Source organism: Octopus sinensis, linkage group LG23 (assembly GCF_006345805.1).
Source record: "Octopus sinensis linkage group LG23, ASM634580v1, whole genome shotgun sequence".
Classification (NCBI taxonomy): domain Eukaryota; kingdom Metazoa; phylum Mollusca; class Cephalopoda; order Octopoda; family Octopodidae; genus Octopus; species Octopus sinensis.
Window position 1 is genome coordinate 19,257,553 of NC_043019.1, and position 21,779 is coordinate 19,279,331.

Genomic DNA, 21,779 nt, shown 5'->3' on the forward strand with positions numbered 1-21,779 from the left:
CGAAAGGCTGAAAGGCTGAAAGTCGACCTCAGTGGAATTTGAACTCAGAACATAGCAACAGGCGAAATACCACTAAGCATTTCACCTGGCATGCTAATGATTCTGCCAGCGCATCGCCTTAATAATAATGATAATAATAATAATAATAATAATAATAATAATAATAATAATAATGATAATAATAATAATAATAATAATAATAATAATAATAATAATGATAATAATAATAATAATAATAATAATAATAATAATGATAATAATAATAATAATAATGATAATAATAATAATAATAATGATAATAATAATAATAATTAATTCTTTTTATTGGCCACAAGGGCTGACACACATGATTAGAAAACATAAAGGGACAAAACAGGATGAAAGGTTACAAAGGGTTTTGTCCGTTTGTAAAAATCCGTGTAAAAAACAGCGTAACAACGAAAATATTTAACAATGAAAAACTCCCAATAGGGGGGGGGGGGCGTTTCGAAAGGTTCCTGGTGGAAAAACCCATAAAAGCCAACGGGAGCCTGGTCAAAATGTTGGGCAGAGAGCCCCTTTCTCCTTTTATAAAACCTTTTTCAATTACAGGCGAAACCTCAGAGTTGGTCCATTTACACTGGCCATTCTTGCACAATTCACCCACCTTTCAGAAAACTTGCTATCGGACAGCACTCTCCTCTCTCACCTCATCTTCCTTTTCAAGTTGTCATATTAGCTCTGACAACGCAGTTTTCGTGTTTGGTGTCAAAATGTTGGTCGAGGGCCAACCTTGCCGCCAACACGTCGGTCGTGATGCCAGTCTCAAGAGCCTCGTCTAGTTTCTTAACTAAATCCCGCTCTCTCTTCCTACGTTCAATAGCTAGAGTCTTACTAAACCTAATCGACTCTACTCTAATTGCTCTCTTGAGGGCAAACCACCAGTTGTTGTTGATGATTGCTCCCGTGAGCACCCACTTAACTAGTAAACTAATCCGGTCTCTGTAAGCTTTGCACGCCGTTAACGACGCGTTCAGCTTCCAGTAGCCGGGTCCCTGTCCATGTAGCCTATCTAAGTCGACCGTACAGATCATGAATTTGTGGTCCGTGTAGTCGACTAGATGGAATTGTGGACACCCTATGCTGGCCTACAAAACACTCTATCTAAGTACGATCTAGATGACTCAATGCGATTGGTCCAAGTCCACATTGGCACATTCGGACAGCTGAAAGCGTTCGAGTAGGTTGGCGAGGCTCTTGCACCCTCCTCTCCTATCAGATGCTCCCCTGCCCACCCGATCGAAACGTTCGTCTAAGACAGCGTTCCAATCCCCAACTAACACTAGAGTGTGTGACGTTCCCAAGAAAACTTCCAGACGTTTGAAATAATCCGACTGCCCTGCTCCTGTCGGAGCGTAGGCAGCCAGCAGTCTGAAAACACTGCCGTCACTACCGTCTACGTCGAGGACCACCAACTTACCTTCCGGATCCAGGAAGACTGTCTTTATTTTCAAGTCCAGGCCCTTCTGAAACAACTCCGCAGTACCACCACCGCCCACTCCCTGCCGACACGGAGATAGAAAGATCTCGTATCCGCCGAAAAGGGCTGCGAGTTCCTGCAGGTTGGAGAGCCTGGTTTCACTACTGGCTGCTACATCCACATCATGAAACCTCAGGTCGTTTAACAGGTAGCCCTGTTTCCAAGGTGACCCGAGGCCTCTCACATTCAAGCAACCGATTCTAAGTTTTGCCATGTTTCAAAGGTGATAAAAAAATGAAAGGAGAAAAAGGCTCTACTTACTGTTGTTGGTGGTAGGGATGGTTCCCTTGTGCTTTTGCACGGGTATTTCTACAATATTTTTATAAAGTTTCTTTGAGAAACTTCTCCCTAGTGATCCGACATCGTTAGGGAATATTTGTTTTATGTCACTATATGTTTTTTCATTAATTTTAATGGCGAGAATGTGTGCTGGTGGTGTGTTGTGTGGAGACATTATGAAATCTGTAATGTTTGTACTTGTGTTGTCTTTTATATATGAAACGAGTTTTTCATTTTTTTGTGTTTATGGCTGTAATTGTGTCTGTGTGTGTTGGTGTGTGTGGCAGTGGCAGTAGTGGTGTCGGAAGTGTTGTGAGTGTGTGTTGTTGTTGTTGTTGATGATGTTGGGAAGCCCTGTTTGTTCATGCTTCCCCTGTGTGTCTTTTTGCTTTCTCCTCCTCTTCTTCTTCGGAGGCACTGTGTGCCATTCACCTTTCTCGGTATCAGTGCTCGCACAATCCGAGCAGTCCTGATCCGGAAAGGGGATGGCTGTCGAGTCCGCTTCAGCAGCAGAGCGAAAAGTTGTTGGTTCTGCTGGTAGCGGTGGTGTTGCTGTATCTGTTGGTCATGGTGACGGTGTCGGTGATTCTTCTTCCTTTTTTTTTGTTGTTTTTCTTGGTGCTGGGGTTGGTGTTGGTTTGGTGGTTGTTGTTGGAGGTGGTGTCGTTCGTCATGGTGGTGGTGATGGTGTTGGTGGTGTGGCAGTCTTTGATGTTTCTTGCTGTTGTTGTTTCTGCTGTTGTTGTTGTTGTTGTTGTTGTTGTTGTTGCTGCTGCTGCTGCTGCCTCTTGCCGTCTGCCTCCATTCTTTATTTGTGAATGGGGCAGTCCCTCTTTAGGTGGCTTTCGCTGCTGCAGAGGTAACATTTTGGCTTTCGCCCCTCCACAGCAACGTGCAGCCTGGTTCCGTCCGGCAAATTTACTGAGTCAGGTATGGCATTAATGTTTTCCTGCTGGATTTGTACCAGCAGTTGAACTCCCATACCTGACCAGTTTTTTTCCCTCACTCTTCGTACATCTAGAATAGTGGCAGTGTCCTCTATGTCATAGAGGACAGCCGCCACCAGCCATGATATATTTAGTTCGGGGAGTACTGTGTCGATTTTTATTTTTTGGACCCTACGCCCGAGGTATGTTGGGACAAGGAACAAATTTTCATTTTGCAAGGGCGAAATGGCATGCGCCCTTGCATCCTCCTCTGTTGGGAAGCGAACCGCCACAGTTCCGAAACGCTTCCCTCTGGTGACATAGCTCTTTTTGGCCCATATGGGCTTCAGAGCTATTTCCAATTGTTGGGGTGTTGCGTTGATTACTCTTTTGTTTTTCTTGTTGAAAACCTTGTAAAGTATTGTTTTCTTGTTTGTGTCATTTATGAGTTGTTGAGGTGTATTGAGGAAAACACTGTTTCCCTATTTTCTCAACAACTCCTTTGCGCTTTTTAATTGGTCTATCGTAACTTTTACTTCCTCCGAGTTTTCTTTTGTAGCGGAGGCGAAATTGCTACGATGGCTTGTGTTGTTGCTGGTGGTGGTGTCGGTGTGGCTGCTGGTGGTGGTGTCGGTGTGGCTGCTGGTCATTTTCTTTGCTTCTTTTCCAGTACAGGAGCACTGGTGGAAGGAAGAGAAGGAAAATCTTCGTTGACATCAAAGGTGACGCCATCGTTGTTGCTTTTCTTTGCAACGGTCTTTCTTCCGTCCTTCTCCAGTACTGGAACACTGGTAGAGGGAAGAGGAGGGAAATCTTCGATGATGTCAAAAGTGACGCCTTCGTTTTCATTTTCATTTGGAACGTTTTGCGTGCCAGCACGTTCTTTCGAAAACTTTTGTTTGCCTTTTAAGGCACGAAATGGGTGGTTTGGAGAAATGTTCAAATCAATTTTTTCTTGTGGAGAGGGTGGTGTTCCAAGAAGGGAACAGCCAACTGTTCTTTTTAACATTTTTTCAATATGTATGTGAATGTAATTTTAAAAAGTCAATATTTCAAACAAAAATTTTGCCTAGCCAACTAGCTCCGCAAGAAGTTAGTCGGCTTGGCTACACAAATATCCAAAAATATTTACACTTTTAAACAAATTTCCAACAGAAATGGTGCAAAACTTATGCAGCTTCTGGAGACAACGTCCGTCCGCTCGAGAAGAAATAATAATCATCATCATCATCATCATCATCATTTAGCGTCCGTTTTCCATGCTAGCATGGGTTGGACGGTTCAACTGGGGTCTGGGGAGCCCGAAGGCTGCACCAGGCCAGTCAGATCTGGCAGTGTTTCTACAGCTGGATGCCCTTCCTAACGCCAACCACTCCGAGAGTGTAGTGGGTGATTTTATGTGCCACCGACACAGGTGCCAGACGAGGCTGGCGAACGGCCACGCTCGGATGGTGTTTTTATGTGCCACCGACACAGGTGCCAGACGAGGCTGGCAGACGGCCACGCTCGGATGGTGTTTTTATGTGCCACCGACACAGGTGCCAGATGAGGCTGGCAGGTGCCAGACGAGGCTGGCAGACGGCCACGCTCGGATGGTGTTTTTATGTGCCACCGACACAGGTGCCAGATGAGGCTGGCGGACGGCCACGATCGGATGGTGTTTGTTACATCCCCAAAGCACGGAGGCCAGTCTATGCGGTACTGGCTACGGCCACGTTCGGATGATTTTCTTGTGTGCCACCAGCACTGGTACCACAAAGATACAAATTCCATTTATGCTCATCTATTTTGATTTGTTTTGATTTGATTTGATTTTCACTTGCCTCAACAGGTCTTCACAAGTGTCACTTGCCTCAACAGGTCTTCACAAGTGTCACAAGAAGGAAGGTATGCACAGGTGGACTGTCTACGTCGCCGGGTCTTCGGATGGTGTCTTAATGTGCCACCGACACAGGTGCCAGATGTGGCTGGCGAACGGCCACGATCGGATGGTTTTCTTGTGTGCCACCGGTACTGGAACCACAAAGATACAAATTCCATTGATGTTCATCTATTTTGATTTGGTTTGATTTTCACTTGCCTCAACAGGTCTTCACAAGTGTCACGCGTGTCCTTGTGTGCCACCGGTACTGGAACCACAAAGATACAAATTCCATTGATGTTCACCTATTTTGATTTGGTTTGATTTTCACTTGCCTCAACAGGTCTTCACAAGTGTCACGCGTGTCACACACTTGCCTCAACAGGTCTCCACAAGTGTCACACACTTGCCTCTGCCTCAACAGGTCTTCACAAAGTGTCACACACTTGCCTCTGCCTCAACAGGTCTTCACAAGTGTCATAAGAGGGAAGGTATGCACAGGTGGACTGACTACGTCGCCGGGTCTTTGGATGGTGTTTTTATGTGCCACCGACACAGGTGCCAGGTGAGGCTGGCGAACGGCCACGATCAGATGGTGTTTGTTGTGCCCACAGCACGGAGGCCAGTCGATGCGGTACCAGCTACGGCCACTTCGGATGGTTTTCTTGTGTGCCACCGGTACTGGAACCACAAAGATACAAATTCCATTGATATTCATCTATTTTGATTTGGTTTGATTTTTGATTTTCACTTGCCTCAACAGGTCTTCACAAGTGTCACACACTTGCCTCAACAGGTCTTCACAAGTGTCATAAGAGGGAAGGTATGCACAGGTGGACTGACTACGTCGCCGGGTCTTCGGATGTGTCTTTATGTGCCACCGGCACAGGTGCCAGATGAGGCTGGCGAACGGCCACGATCGGATGGTGTTTGTTGTGCCCACAGCACGGAGGCCAGTCGATGCGGTACTGGTTACGGCCACGTTTGGGTGGTTTTCTTGTGTGCCACCGGCACTGGTACCACAAAGAATACAATTCCACTGATGTTCATCTATTTTGATTTGTTTTGATTTGATTTGATTTTCACTTGCCTCAACAGGTCTTCATAAGTGTCACAAGAAGGAAGGTATGCACAGGACTGACTACGTCCCAGGTCGGGGCCACGGGTTATGGCCTGACTAGTCTTGCCGGGTCTTCTCATGCACAGCATACTTCCATAGGTCTCGGTCTCTAGACATTTCCTTAGTGAGACCTAAAGTTCGAAGGTCGTGCTTCACCACCTCGTCCCAGGTTTTCCTGGGTCTACCTCTTCCACAGGTTCCCTCCACTGCTAGGGTGTAGCACTTTTGCACACAACTATCTTCAGCCTTTCTTGTCACATGACCATACCAGCGCAGCCGTCTCTCTTGCACGCCACAACTGACGCTTCTTAGGTTCAGCTTTTCTCTCAAGGAACTTACACTCTGACGATTATGAACACTGACATTACACATCCATCGGAGCATACTGGCTTCATTTCTTGCGAGCTTACGCATATCCTCAGCAGTCACGGCCCATGTTTCACTACCATGTAGCATGGCTGTACGTACACATGCATCATACAGTCTGCCTTTTACTCTTAGCGAGAGGCCTTTTGTCACCAGCAGGGGTAAGAGCTCTCTAAACTTTGCCCAGGCTATTCTTACTCTAGCAGTTACACTTTCAGCACACCCACCCCCGCTACTGACTTGGTCTCCTAGGTAGCGGAAGCTATCAACTACTTCTAGTTTGTCTCCCTGGAACGTGGCAGAAGTTGGTCTCTGCATATTTCCAGTGTTTATTGCTCCTGAGCATTTGCCACAGACAAAAACTATTTTCCTAGTTAGCCTTCCTTTGACATTGCTGCACCTCTTATGTGTCCATAGCTTACACTTGGTGCATCTTATAGAGTTTCTACCTACACCTTTTTTACAGATCGAGCAGGGCCATCTACCTGAAGGCGTTTGTGATTGATCTACCTTCCTACTTATTAGAACTTTGGTTTTGGCTAGGTTGATTCTAAGGCCCTTCGATTCTAATCCTTGTTTCCACACCTGGAACTTCTCCTCCAGTTCTGATAGTGACTCAGCAATTAGAGCAAGGTCATCAGCATAGAGGAGCTCCCAGGGGCAACCTGTCTTGAATTCCTCCGTTATTGCCTGGAGGACTATGATAAATAGGAGGGGACTGAGGACTGAACCTTGGTGGACCCCAACCTCTACCCGGAATTCTTCACTGTACTCGTTGCCCACCCTCACCTTACTAGCAGCGTCTCTGTACAATAATAATAATAATAATAATAATTCAAACAGCCACAGAATACTGGCTAAGTCAGGATGTGTGACAAATTTTGTTGCAAGTTAGATATGAAAATAATGCTTCATTTGGTTTGGAGCCAGTCTTTTCCCAAAAGGTTAACTCTGAACAAAAAACATGCTAGCATTCAAAGGAAAAACAACATTAAGAGAAACTGTGGGGCCAATAAACACTACCTTGAAAGTGTTACATTTTCATTACACATCAACACTAGATCCCTCACACATGAGTGTCATAGAAGCAAGGTAGAAGTTTTGGAGAGGAAATAACCCTTTCTACTATAGGCACAAAGCCTGAAATTTTTGGGAAGGGGTTTAATTGATTACATCGACTTATTTTATCAACCCCGAAAAGATGAAAGCGGCAAAGTCAGCCTAGGTGGAATTTGAACTTAGAATGTAAAGCTGAATCAAATTATGCTCAGCATTTTGTCTGGATGCCCTTCCTAACATGCCAACCACTGTTTTACTTAGCTTGGTGTGTCTTTTCAAGCGCAGCAAACCACAAAGGGTCTCAGTCCCCTGTCAGCCTCTCTGTAAGGTCCAACTGCCTTATTATTCAGAAACAAACAAAAAAAAAAGTTTTTTTTTTTTTTAAGAGGGCAGCCTTAGAGAATCGTTTATCTAAGATTGTTCTCTCCCAAAGTTTTTTCACTGCACTTTTTCAGAACATTTTTTCCACATCTCATGGACATTTTTTCTTTTCTTAAACATCCTGTAGATGACTGACATTGAATTTAGCAGGAATCTGTTTGCTTGTATTTTGGAAGCTGTCTCTTATTATTGTGTGCATGTGTGTTATCAAGTCATCTTTGTGTCTGTTTTCAGTATTGAAGCTCAATGGGTGTGGTTCTTGTGTGTTTTGCTAGTGTTGTTGTTGTTGCTGGTGCAGTTGTTGTTTTTTTTTTGTGGTTTCTTTGATATTTTTGAGGTGTTTGCTTGGTAGTGTAGCTGTCAGTTTGGCTATTGTTGTTATCATGGTGCTGCTGATGTTGTGATTGTAGGTTTGGCTGGCTGATGTTGTTGAGGTAGTGATGCTGTCAGTGTTGGTGTTGTTCTTGTTGTTATTGGTGGTGTGGATAGATGAGTGAAAACGCCCTCCGTTTCCTTGTTGAAACATTCTTCCACCAGCACCTATTCTTGCACTGTCTCTGCACCAACATTTATGCCTATGCACATGCATATTACTGTGAATTGTTTTACATTCTGCATCACTTCCAATGACTTTTCTGCCATACTTTTGTATGAGCTCTGGTTTCTTTCAATTGTTTTCTCTGTGAATCAGTTGTTCTGTGGGCCGAGCTTCACAAACAAAGGAGTCAATCCCAGCAGCAGCAGCAGCCTTGCAATAGCTTCTGTTGTTGCTTCAGTGGAAGAGAGGATGGTGTTGAGGTAATTTTAGATTACTTGTTTTTAACCTAAGAACAGGTATGGTGTTGCTATTATTTTTGCCACTTGGCATGTTATTGTTGTTGTGGTTGCTGCAGTTGTAATCAGTGTTGCTATTTTTAATTGTGTTGTTTTACCATTTCTTCCTTGTAGGCTGTCATATGGTGTCATGCCCTGCTATCCGTCCAAGAAGGGTGAAGTGCTGTTGCCACAAATAGCCGGTAGACAACCAAGATTTCAAATGAAATGTTCATCAACTGCAAAAACTCAAAACTGTCAAAGGGTTGTGTTTCCAAGAAAATAGAAATCAAGTAAATAGGAATGGCAAAAAAGTTAATAAAACAATATAACAACATCTACACAAACAGTATTTGTTTGAAATCTATATATTCATTTCTCTCTCTCTCTCTCTCGCTCTCTCTCTGTTATTTTTTTTATCACACTCTGCCTTTACATGTATAAAATATAAATGTAAATATGTAAGTATATCAATTTACAATAGCAGGAGGTCTTTAATTTCTCAACAAAACAGAATCCAGAGCAAAACTAGGGATAAAACATTGGTGATAACATGGTTTAGAATCCTACTGAAAAACCCGAGGAGTAGCAAAGGAAGCAAAGGGGAAACCAAAGATCACCAAACGTCTGCAGCACTCAGAATAAACAATTGGTAATACAGAGTTAAATTTTAAACAATTTTAAAAAGGGCAAAAATTTTACCAATTATAATATCATTTCTGTGATTCATTGCTGCCCACGAGAGAAGTTGAGGCAGAGAAAGTCTTTGAATTTTGATGGTCTTTGGAATTGCTGTTGTTCCACACTATACAAAAATATGAAACTAATAGAGATCCATCCATCCATCCATCAGTCCAGATGTATGTATGTATAGGCACAGGCATGACTGTGTGGTACCTTGGGCAAGTGTCTTCTACTATAGCCCATAGTCCGAGGTGAACCAAAGCCTTGTGATTGGATTTGGTTGAAAGAAACTTAAAGAAGCATAGCATGTGTGTGTGTGTGTGTGTGTATGTGTGCATATCCTTGCCTAGTCATCATGGATTGGCCATAAATGAGCTTCATCATCACATAAGTGAGGTTTTCCATTTCCAGTCTTCATGAAAACCATTTTTGGTCATAGTGAGAATTAGTGACATTTTTGGAAGCAAGTGAGAATTAGTGACATGAGGATTCTAGCTGTAAAAAAAATCTGCCTCACCAAATTCTATCTGAGCCATTCAGGCAGAGAAAAGTGGACATTAAATGAGGATGATATGACACTTATGCATACATACAGGCATGCATATGTGCATATATGCATGCACACATACATAAATTTGTTCACGTATATTCATACACAGGTAGTTTAATTGATTGCTACTGGTTAATTTGTACACCTACTCCATATGAAGTCAGCAGTGACTATATACTGTGTGGTTGTCTATCTGTGTGTGTGTATGTATAAGTATATATATATATGTGTGTGTGTGTGTGTAGTCAATCCTTTTGACTACCACTACTGCTAACCCATTGCTTGCCATCCACCATCTACCCTCCAATAATAACCTCTATGACTACCCTAAACACCATCACCATTTTTAGGGACTGGGAGGTCACTGCCCGTTTGGTTATCTAAGTGACAGGGTCTACATAAACATTTCTTAACTGTATTCTTCTGATGTTGGACCTGAAATATATAAAGGTTACTCACCTTTACTTTGCATTGTAAGAAACTCACCTTCTTTCCTTTGTTGTGTGTGTGTGTGTGTGTGTGTGTGTGTGTGTGTGTGTGTGTGTGTGTGTGTAATTGAACAATTTGGAGTCAACAAGAAGGGAGACGGCTGGACATTTATTTTTTTAATCACTACAATTGTTTCCATTCAACATAGTCTTCCAGGTATGCAGGTATTTGATTATGCAACTGTTTCCCTGCATTATGAGATCTAGTTGTGTTTCCTCAGGCAATATGTAAATATTGTCTCCATAAGTTTAAAATCCTTGGCTTCAAGAACATCCTCTCTGTCTATCATGGCCTGAACTTAGTAGTAGTCTCTGAACTTATCAGGGTGTGTTGTTGCTGAAGGGCTGTTGGCAAACTGCTTTGAATGGGTAGATGTAGTGGGATGGTGATTCTGGTACTGTTAAAGGGATTGCTATTTTATTTCTTTGTACTGCTGATTTGTTCTTCATGGTTGGTTACACATGTGATTGTCCTTAACTGACCTTTAAGATTCAGCGCTCGCATACACATGCACACACATACATATTTATTATAAGGTGCAAGAAACTCTATAAGGTGCACCAAGTGTAAGCTATGGACACATAAGAGGTGCAGCAATGTCAAAGGAAGGCTAACTAAGAAAATAGTTTTTGTCTGTGGCAGATGCTCAGGAGCAATAAACACTGAAAATGTGCAGAGAACAACTTCTGTCACATTCCAGGGAGACAAACTAGAAGTAGTTGATAGCTTCCGCTACCTAGGAGACCAAGTCAGTAGCGGGGGTGGGTGTGCTGAAAGTGTAACTGCTAGAGTAAGAATAGCCTGGGCAAAGTTTAGAGAGCTCTTACCCCTGCTGGTGACAAAAGGCCTCTCGCTAAGAGTAAAAGGCAGACTATATGATGCGTGTGTACGTACAGCCATGCTACATGGTAGTGAAACATGGGCCGTGACTGCTGAGGATATGCGTAAGCTCGCAAGAAATGAAGCCAGTATGCTCCGATGGATGTGTAATGTCAGTGTTCATAATCGTCAGAGTGTAAGTACTTTGAGAGAAAAGTTGAACCTAAGAAGTGTCAGTTGTGGTGTGCAAGAGAGACGGCTGGGCTGGTATGGTCATGTGACGAGAATGGCTGAAGATAGTTGTGTGCAAAAGTGCTACACCCTAGCAGTTGAGGGAACCTGTGGAAGAGGTAGACCCAGGAAAACCTGGGACGAGGTGGTGAAGCACGACCTTCGAACTTTAGGTCTCACCAAAGAAATGACTGAAGACCGAGTCCTATGGAAGTGTGCTGTGCATGAGAGGACCCGGCAGGACTAGTCAGGCCATATCTCGTGGCCCCTACCTGGGACGTAGTCGATCCACCTGTGCATACCTTCCTTTTTGTGACACTTGTGAAGACCTGCTGAGGCAAGTGAAAATCAATCAAAACAAATCAAAATAGATGAACATCAATGGAATTTGTATCTTTGTGGTACCAGTGCCTGTGGCACACAAGAAAACCGTCCGAACGTGGCCGTAGCCAGTACCGCAATCGACCGTGACTCCTACCTGGGACGTAGTCAGTCCACCTGTACATACCTTCCTTCTTGTGACACTTGTGAAGACCTGTTGAGGCAAGTGAAAATCAAATCAAAACAAATCAAAATAGATGAACATCAATGGAATTTGTATCTTTGTGGTACCAGTGCCGGTGGCACACAAGAATCCATCCGAACGTGGCCGTAGCCAGTTCCGCAATCGACCGTGACTCCTACCTGGGATGTAGTCAGTCCACCTGTACATACCTTCCTTCTTGTGACACTTGTGAAGACCTGTTGAGGCAAGTGAAAATCAAATCAAAACAAATCAAAATAGATGAACATCAATGGAATTTGTATCTTTGTGGTACCAGTGCCGGTGGCACACAAGAATCCATCCGAACGTGGCCGTAGTCAGTACCGCATTACTGGCCATCGTGCAGTGGGCACATAACAAACACCATCCGATCGTGGCCGTTCGCCAGCCTCATCTAGCACCTGTGTCGGTGGCACATAAAAACACCATCCGAAGACCCGGCAAGACTAGTCAGGCCATATCCCATGGCCCCTACCTGGGACGTAGTCAGTCCACCTGTGCATACCTTCCTCCTTGTGATACTTGTGAAGGCCTGTTGAGGCAAGTGAAAATCAAAATCAAATCAAAACAAATCAAAATAGATGAACATCAATGGAATTTGTATCTTTGTGGTACCAGTGCCGGTGGCACACAAGAGAAAACCATCCGAAAGTGGCCGTAGCCAGTACCGCATCGACTGGCCTCCGTGCTGTGGGCACATGACAAACACCATCCGATTGTGGCCGTTCGCCAGCCTCATCTAGCACCTGTGTCAGTGGCACATAAAAACTCCATCCGAAGACCTGGCAAGACTAGTCAGGCCATAACCCATGGCCCCTACCTGGGACGTAGTCAGTCCACCTGTGCATACCTTCCTTCTTGTGACACTTGTGAAGGCCTGTTGAGGCAAGTGAAAATCAAAACAAATCAAAATAGATGAACATCAATGGAATCTGTATCTTTGTGGTACCAGTGCCGGTGGCGCACACTTTGTGGTACCAGTGCCGGTGGCACACAAGAAAACCATCCGAACGTAGCCGTAGCCAGTTCCGCATCGACCGGCCTCCGTGCTGTGGGCACGTAACAAACACCATCCGATCATGGCCGTTCGCCAGCCTCATCTGGCACCTGTGTCGGTGGCACATAAAAACACCTTCCGAAGACCCGGCAAGACTAGTCAGTCCACCTGTGCATACCTTCCTTCTTGTGACACTTGTGAAGACCTGTTGAGGCAAGTGAAAATCAAATCAAATCAAAATAGATGAACATCAATGGAATTTGTATCTTTGTGGTACCAGTGCCGGTGGCACACAAGAGAAAACCATCCGAAAGTGGCCGTAGCCAGTACCGCATCGACTGGCCTCCGTGCTGTGGGCACATGACAAACACCATCCGATTGTGGCCGTTCGCCAGCCTCATCTAGCACCTGTGTCAGTGGCACATAAAAACTCCATCCGAAGACCCGGCAAGACTAGTCAGGCCATAACCCATGGCCCCTACCTGGGACGTAGTCAGTCCACCTGTGCATACCTTCCTTCTTGTGACACTTGTGAAGACCTGTTGAGGCAAGTGAAAATCAAATCAAATCAAAATAGATGAACATCAATGGAATTTGTATCTTTGTGGTACCAGTGCCTGTGGCACACAAGAAATCCATCCGAACGTGGCCGTAGTCAGTACCGCATCGACTGGCCATCGTGCTGTGGGCACATAACAAACACCATCCGATCGTGGCCGTTCGCCAGCCTCATCTAGCACCTGTGTCGGTGGCACATAAAAACACCATCCGAAGACCCGGCAAGACTAGTCAGGCCATATCCCATGGCCCCTACCTGGGACGTAGTCAGTCCACCTGTGCATACCTTCCTCCTTGTGATACTTGTGAAGGCCTGTTGAGGCAAGTGAAAATCAAAACAAATCAAAATAGATGAACATCAATGGAATCTGTATCTTTGTGGTACCAGTGCCTGTGGCACACAAGAAAACCATCCGAACGTGGCCGTAGCCAGTACCGCAATCGACCGTGACTCCTACCTGGGACGTAGTCAGTCCACCTGTACATACCTTCCTTCTTGTGACACTTGTGAAGACCTGTTGAGGCAAGTGAAAATCAAATCAAAACAAATCAAAATAGATGAACATCAATGGAATTTGTATCTTTGTGGTACCAGTGCCGGTGGCACACAAGAATCCATCCGAACGTGGCCGTAGTCAGTACCGCATTACTGGCCATCGTGCAGTGGGCACATAACAAACACCATCCGATCGTGGCCGTTCGCCAGCCTCATCTAGCACCTGTGTCGGTGGCACATAAAAACACCATCCGAAGACCCGGCAAGACTAGTCAGGCCATATCCCAAGGCCCCTACCTGGGACGTAGTCAGTCCACCTGTACATACCTTCCTTCTTGTGACACTTGTGAAGACCTGTTGAGGCAAGTGAAAATCAAATCAAAACAAATCAAAATAGATGAACATCAATGGAATTTGTATCTTTGTGGTACCAGTGCCGGTGGCACACAAGAATCCATCCGAACGTGGCCGTAGTCAGTACCGCATTACTGGCCATCGTGCAGTGGGCACATAACAAACACCATCCGATCGTGGCCGTTCGCCAGCCTCATCTAGCACCTGTGTCGGTGGCACATAAAAAAACACCATCCGAAGACCCGGCAAGACTAGTCAGGCCATATCCCATGGCCCCTACCTGGGACGTAGTCAGTCCACCTGTACATACCTTCCTTCTTGTGACACTTGTGAAGACCTGTTGAGGCAAGTGAAAATCAAATCAAAACAAATCAAAATAGATGAACATCAATGGAATTTGTATCTTTGTGGTACCAGTGCCGGTGGCACACAAGAATCCATCCGAACGTGGCCGTAGTCAGTACCGCATTACTGGCCATCGTGCAGTGGGCACGTAACAAACACCATCCGATCATGGCCGTTTGCCAGCCTCATCTGGCACCTGTGTCGGTGGCACATAAAAACACCATCCGAGCATGGCCGTCTGCCAGCCTCGTCTGGCACCTGTGTCGGTGGCACATAAAAAACACCATCCGAGCGTGGCCGTTTGCCAGCCTCGTCTGACACCTGTGTCGGTGGCACATAAAACCACCCACTACACTCTCGGAGTGGTTGGCGTTAGGAAGGGCATCCAGCTGTAGAAACACTGCCAGATCTGACTGGACTGGTGCAGCTTTCGGGCTCCCCAGACCCCAGTTGAACCGTCCAACCCATGCTAGCATGGAAAGCGGACGTTAAATGATGATGATGATGATGATGATGATAACATGGGAATATTATCTGTATGGACTTCAAGTGCTTGGTTCCGATATATGTGTGTGTGTAAATTAAATTAGAGATAAAACCACTATTAGGCAAATCAAACAGTGACAAACATAAGCTAAAACATAATATATATATATATATATATATATATATATATATATATATATATATATATGTATGTATGTATGTATATGTATGTATATATATATATATATATATATATATATATATGTATGTATGTATATGTATATATATATATACATATATACATATATATATATGTATATATATATATATATATATATATATATATATATATATATATATATTATTGAAGTAGATAAATGAATTATCTTATTACGGATAATTCAAATGATAACCGATACCTGGGTAGCAAAAATCACAACAGAAAAAGCACGGTTGAAGTTACGACCATGGGGCATAAAATCCGTGCCTTAGTGCGGAAATTTGAAGTTTTATATATTAATATTCCTACACTTAATATATATATATGTATATATGTCTATATATATATATGTGTATATATATATATATATATATATATATATATGTATGTATGTATATATGTATATATGTATATATATATGTGTGTGTGTATATGTATATATATATGTATATATAAGTGTATATATATATGTATATGTATATATATGTGTGTGTGTATATATATATATATATATATATATATATATATATATATATATAATATATATAAGTGTATATATATGTGTGTGTATATATATATATATACATCCACATATATATACGTATATACACACATTCACATATATAAACATACTTACACTTGCACGCATATACATACACAGATGCTCATGTGCACATGCCCATGGTTATATATATATATGTATAAATCTACTTACATATACACACAATCACATGCACACACTCATATCCATACATGTAAATGCATATATTTTCACACACACACGCGCACACACGCATGTAAAGGAATAAGTGTGGCTGTGTGGTAAGAAGTTTGCTTCCCAACCCCAGGGTTCCAGGTTCAAGTGACTTCTCCTATAGCCATGGACCAACTGAAGCCTTATGAGTGGATTTGGTAGATGGAAACAGAAAGAAGCCCATCGTATGTATATATACATATATATATATATATATAAAGGTAAAGACCCCTTTCAGTCTTAAATGATCTTGGGATTGCACCTAGAAAGTCCCCCTTCGAGGCACAAGCCTGGGCAAGGTTGTCCATGGAAGACCAGCAGCCTCCCCTCTCCATGCCAGGCAAAGGCACCAGTGACATCGCAACTCATTTCTACAGCTGAGTGAACTGGAGCAACGTGAAATAAAGTGTCTTGCTCAAGAACACAACACACAGCCTGCTCTGGGAATTGAACTCACTATTTCTAGATTGTGAGCCCGACACTCTAACCACTGAGCCCTGCGTCTTCACACACACACACACACACACACACACACAGAGGACTAAATCGAACCTAGGTAGATCAATACATTGGAAGTGGAGACAAGTGGCTTGGTGGTTAGGGTGTTGGACTCATGATTGTGGGATTGTGATTTCAATTCCTGGACCGGGCGATGTTACTCCAGTCCACTCAGCGGGCAAAAATGAGTAACACTGCAACAGACCGGTGTCCCATCTAGGTGGGGGATGGGGACATATACATCATTGGAACTGGGAAACCATCATGAGCCTGGTATCACTCGAGAAGGAGACATTTTTATTTTACATCAACACAGAGGACGCTAGAAATGGCCGTGTATAATAATGTAGGGTTCACAGTGAAGTAGAACAACAAATGAAAGCGTTGTGTTTTGGTAGGAGACTCTAAATATGTAAGTACTGAATCCAGTTAAACCCGGAGATCCAACTCAGGACTGGTTCGAGGAACAGTGTAAGGATAAAAAAAGAACACAAAGAGGGTTTTAAATTTTGGAAGAATTTTATTGATGTATTCATAGCATTTAATTCCACCATCTTCAGGTAAAATTTTAAACACATATAAACAGATAAAAAGCAGTTGCAAACGTTGGGCTTCATGGTGGTAATGACACGTGGCTGAAACCCTTGGTAATATACCATGCTCAGATCGTAATGGTGGCCAATGTTGGATTGTGTGACTGGCAGCACTTAAAGCACATCCCTCCGTTCTTGGCGTTAGGAAGGGCATCCAGCCATAGAAACCTTGCCAGATCAGATTGGAACCTGGTGCAGCTGCCCAGTTTTCAATCAAGCTGTCCAACCCATGCCAGCATGAAAAAATGGACGTCAAGTGATGATGATGACATATACATAGCTTACAGTTGTTAGCCAACCCTCTAACACCATGCTCCATGCTCTGTCCTCTCACTACTCTGCTCCTCCCGTTTTGTTGTACTGTACTTCTGAAAGAAATCTCTTCCTTATATGTTGTATTAGCGCAGCTGTGTGGTAAGAAGCTTGCTTCCCCACCACATGGTTCAGGGTTCAGTCCCACTGCGTGGCATCTTGGGCAAGTGTCTTCTACTATAGCCTTGGGCCGACTAAAACCTTGTGGGATTTGGTAGACGGAAACTGAAAGAAGCCCGTCGTATATATATTTATGTATGTATGTATGTATGTATGTATATGTATATATTTGTGTTTACATTCCTGTAACTTAGCGTTTCGGCAAAAGAGAATAAGAACTAGGCTTACAAAGAATAAGTCAATTTGTTCGACAAAAGGCCGTGCTCCAGCATGGCCGCAGTCAAATGAAAACAAGTAAAATAATTGTTACTATTTAGTGTCAATTTCCCCACCAAGCTAGGAATTCACAGGTGTAGATAACTCTTGCCTTACTCCATTCAATATATTTCAGACTTATCTTCCCTGTTTAGGAAACTCTCTCTCTCTCTTCTCTCTCTCTCTCTCTGTTTGTGTGTGTGTGGGGGGGGGGAGAATGTTTGTTTTCTAGCAACGAAGCGGGCACTATGGCAACAAACATGACTAACCACTATAGTTATTGTATATTTATTTATCCAAGCACATAACAGAAACGCATGCGAATGGTGACGTGCGCGCCGCACACATTTATTCTCCAAGCTTTGCGGTTTCAATTATGATTCCTAACCAACGTCTGTAAGTAAATGCGGTTTTTTTTTCACACTTCATATATGTAAGAGCATCATTTACATATCTGAGTATATATATATAAGAAATATATATATATAGTATATATAATATATATATATATATATATATATTTATATGTATATATATATTATATATATATAATATATATATATATATATATATTATATTATATATATATATATACTATATACATATATTCTATATATATATATATATATATATATTATATATATATATATATACATATATATATATATATAATATATATATATATATTATACGTATATATATATATTCTATATATATATATATATATATATCATAATATTATATATATTATATATATATATATATATATATATTGTTGTATTTAGGATGGTCATTTTGCCAGTTTATATATATATATATATATATATATACCACGCACACACATACACACATGTGGTATATATATATATATCATATATATATATATATATATGTATATGGTTATATATATATATATACAGGGGTTGGACAGAATAATGGAACACCTGGCATCATAGCATCATAATTTTGAAATATTTATAAAACTGTCAAAAGCTTGTTTATTTTTATGTTTTTTTTTATTTATTGTTAGTGTTGCTTAATATGATTTGCTAAAATTGTTGTTCTTTTCAGATATCATTAGAAAAAAGTTAATTAAAATTCATTAAATGACAGATCTATCGAACTTTCAAAGAGATCAATTGTTGGTGCTCGTATGGCAGGCGCTAGCATAGTGAAAACAGCCAAAATGTTTGGTGTATCAAGAAGTACTGTCTCGAAAGTAATGACAGCCTTTGAGAAAGAGGGAAAAGCTTCCTCGTTGAAACAAAACTCCAGAAGAAAACCAAAACTTTCAGATAGGGACCATCGGACTCTTATGCGAATTTAGAAAGGATCACAAAAGTAAAGTTCCCAAAATGACTACAGAGCTTAAGGACCACCTTGAGAACCCAGTTTCCACTAAAACTATTCGCCGGGAGCTGCACAAAGCCAGATTTCATGGGCGGGCTGCATTCAGAAAAATCACTACTTTCAAAAACAAACGCTGCAAAGCTTTTAGAGTGGAGTAAAAACCTACAGAATTGGTCCCTAGAGCAGTGGAAGAATGTTATTTTCTCGGACAAGTCATCCTTTACCTTATTTCCGACCACCGGCTGAATATAAGTGTGGAGACAGCCAAAAGAAGCATTTGACCTAGACTGCCTTCTTCCAACTGTTAAACATGGAGGAAGATCTGTTAGGATCTGGGCTGGGGGGAGGGGCTATATCTTGGAAATCTGCCGCCCCAATGGTTTCCCTTCATGGCAGAATTAATAGTCAAGACTATTTAAGCATTTTATCTGACCAAATTCATCCTATGGTTGCAGAACTGTTTCTGGAGGGAAACACAATCTTTCAGGATGATAATGCACCAATTGACACTGCTAAAGTTGTTACTGAATGGCATGAGGAACATTCTAGTGAAGTTGAACATCTTATCTGGCCACCACAATCCCAGATCTCAATGTTATTGAAGATTTATGGTGCATTTTAGAATGGAGTCGATATCCTCCACCATCATCACTACAAGAACTGGAGACTGTTTTAGTTGAAGAATGGACAAAAATTCCTTTGCAAACAATTCAAACTTTGTACAAGTCCATCATCTTGTAGAATTCAAGCAATAATTACTGCCAAAGGCATCCTACTCCATATTAAGATAAATTTGTTTGAAATTTTAATGCTTCCATTATTTTGTCCAACTCCTGTATATATATATTATAGAGTCTCTTATATAATATATACATATTTATTATAGAGCTTCTTTCGGATTTATGTTTTTTACAAACGATATATGTATGTATGTACATATATTTGCAAACAGGCCTCTCTCTCTTCCTCCATATATATATATATATATATCTTCGACCACGTTTGGTTGGTGCTTTATACGTGTCCACGGCACGGGGAGCCAGTCAGGCAGCACTGGCACCAGCCACAGCTACAATTTCCATTTGACTGTGATTTTATTTTGATTTTATTTGACTCATTAGGTCTCCTCAAACAATTCAAAGGTACTTTTTAAGTTGGCTGCTTATGTGAAGCTGGTGTATGCTACAGCTGTGATCTCACTTTACTTGCTGCCTTTTCCCAATCACAGCATATCTCCAGAGGTCTCGGTCCTTCGTCATTTGCATTGTGAGGCCCAATGTTCGAAGGTCATGCTTCACCACCTCATCCCATGTCTTCCTGGGTCTCCCTCTATCATCGGTTCCTTCCACTGTTAGGGAGCGACACTTCTTTACACAGCTCTCCTCATCCATATGCAGCACATGACCATACCAGTGCAGTTGTCTCTCTTGCACACCATATATATATATAAATGTACCTATAAAGTACCTATATGTGTATATATATATATAATATATATATAATATATAATATGTATATATATATATATATATATATGATAATATGTATTATTATTTGTTGTATTTCGGATGGTCGTTTTGCCAGTTTAGCCAATAAAAACACATGCATTATATATTTGGTGTTATTTATTTTTTACATTAATCTTAATCTTATTTCGGTCAGAGTTCTTTCGTTGCACTCCTGTGACCGCATCAGTGGTCCTTTGTTTTCTTCTTTCTTATTTGTGTGTCTCTCCTTACTAACTGTCAGCCATTTTGTATTTCTATTGTATGTGTCTTCATTTGCACATGCTTATACCTCTATGTGCGTCTATGTTTAGTTAGTGTGTGTGTTGGGGGGGAAACTGCCACACAAATACACCTGAATATTTACAGAGATGAGTATTATGTTTCTGATATTTGAGTTATACTTAGAATACAAAATGTACTGTCACTGCTTTTCTTTCAAACATTCATATATATATATGTACTAAAAACCTATCCATTCTTGTTGCTTCTTTCTCGCTTATAATCACCCCACATTACTGTATTGTTAAAACAGTATAGTTTTTTTTTGGTGCATCTAAGTTAGGTACCATATTCAAGTAAATTCATTTAAATTAACTGAATCTTTATTGCTTTTGTATATATATATATATATATATATATATATATATATATATATATATATTATATATAATATATATATATCTATGTAGTGGAGGTAGATGCTCAGAGAGTGTTACCACTAGAATAAGAATAGCCTGCGCCAAGTTTAGAAAGCTTCTACCCCTCTGGTGACAAAGGGTCATTCACTCAGAGTGAAAGGTAGATTCTACAATGCATGTGTGCGAACTGCCATGCTACATGGCAGTGAAACATGGGCTGTGACTGCAGAGGGCATGTGTAGGCTTGAAAGAAATGAAGCTAGCATGATTCGCTGGATGTGTAATGTCAGTGTGCATACAAGACAGAGTGTAAGTGTCCTGAGAGAAATGCTGGACATAAGAAGCATCGGATGTGGCATGCAAGAGAGATGTTTGCACTGGTATGGTCATGTACTACAGATGGATGAGGAGAGATGTGTGAAGAAGTGCCACTCTCAAACAGTTGAAGGAATCCGAGGGAGAGGTAGACCCAGGAAGACATGGGATGTGGTGGTCAAGCATGACCTTCGAATGTTGGGCTTCACAGAGGCAATGACGAAGGACCGAGATCTCTGGAGATATGCTGTGACTGCGAAGACCCTACAAATAACGTGAGTTCATGGCTGTTTCCTGCACCAGTTTCGCATAGCCCCAGCCCATCCAAAGTACCTTAGA

At 41.8% G+C, this 21,779-nt stretch overlaps 2 protein-coding genes across 3 annotated transcripts in view; both read left to right on the top strand.

Moving 5' to 3' along the window:
* The window catches only part of LOC115223709 (proteoglycan 4-like), a 100,485-nt gene extending 91,814 nt beyond the window's left edge, over positions 1 to 8,671 (top strand). Inside the window, exon 15 of the mRNA XM_036512650.1 lies at positions 8,460 to 8,671. The gene's annotated coding sequence lies outside the window, so the exon portion shown is untranslated. The remainder of the gene's footprint in view (positions 1 to 8,459) is intronic.
* A 9,217-nt stretch (positions 8,672 to 17,888) lies between these two features.
* LOC115223553 (glutamate-rich protein 3-like) overlaps positions 17,889 to 21,779 on the top strand; it is a 71,848-nt gene continuing 67,957 nt past the window's right edge. For both annotated transcript variants that reach the window (XM_036512649.1, XM_029794190.2), the window contains exon 1: positions 17,889 to 18,025. In XM_036512649.1, the coding sequence (XP_036368542.1) occupies positions 18,006 to 18,025 (20 nt within the window). In that variant the 5' untranslated portion in view covers positions 17,889 to 18,005. The remainder of the gene's footprint in view (positions 18,026 to 21,779) is intronic.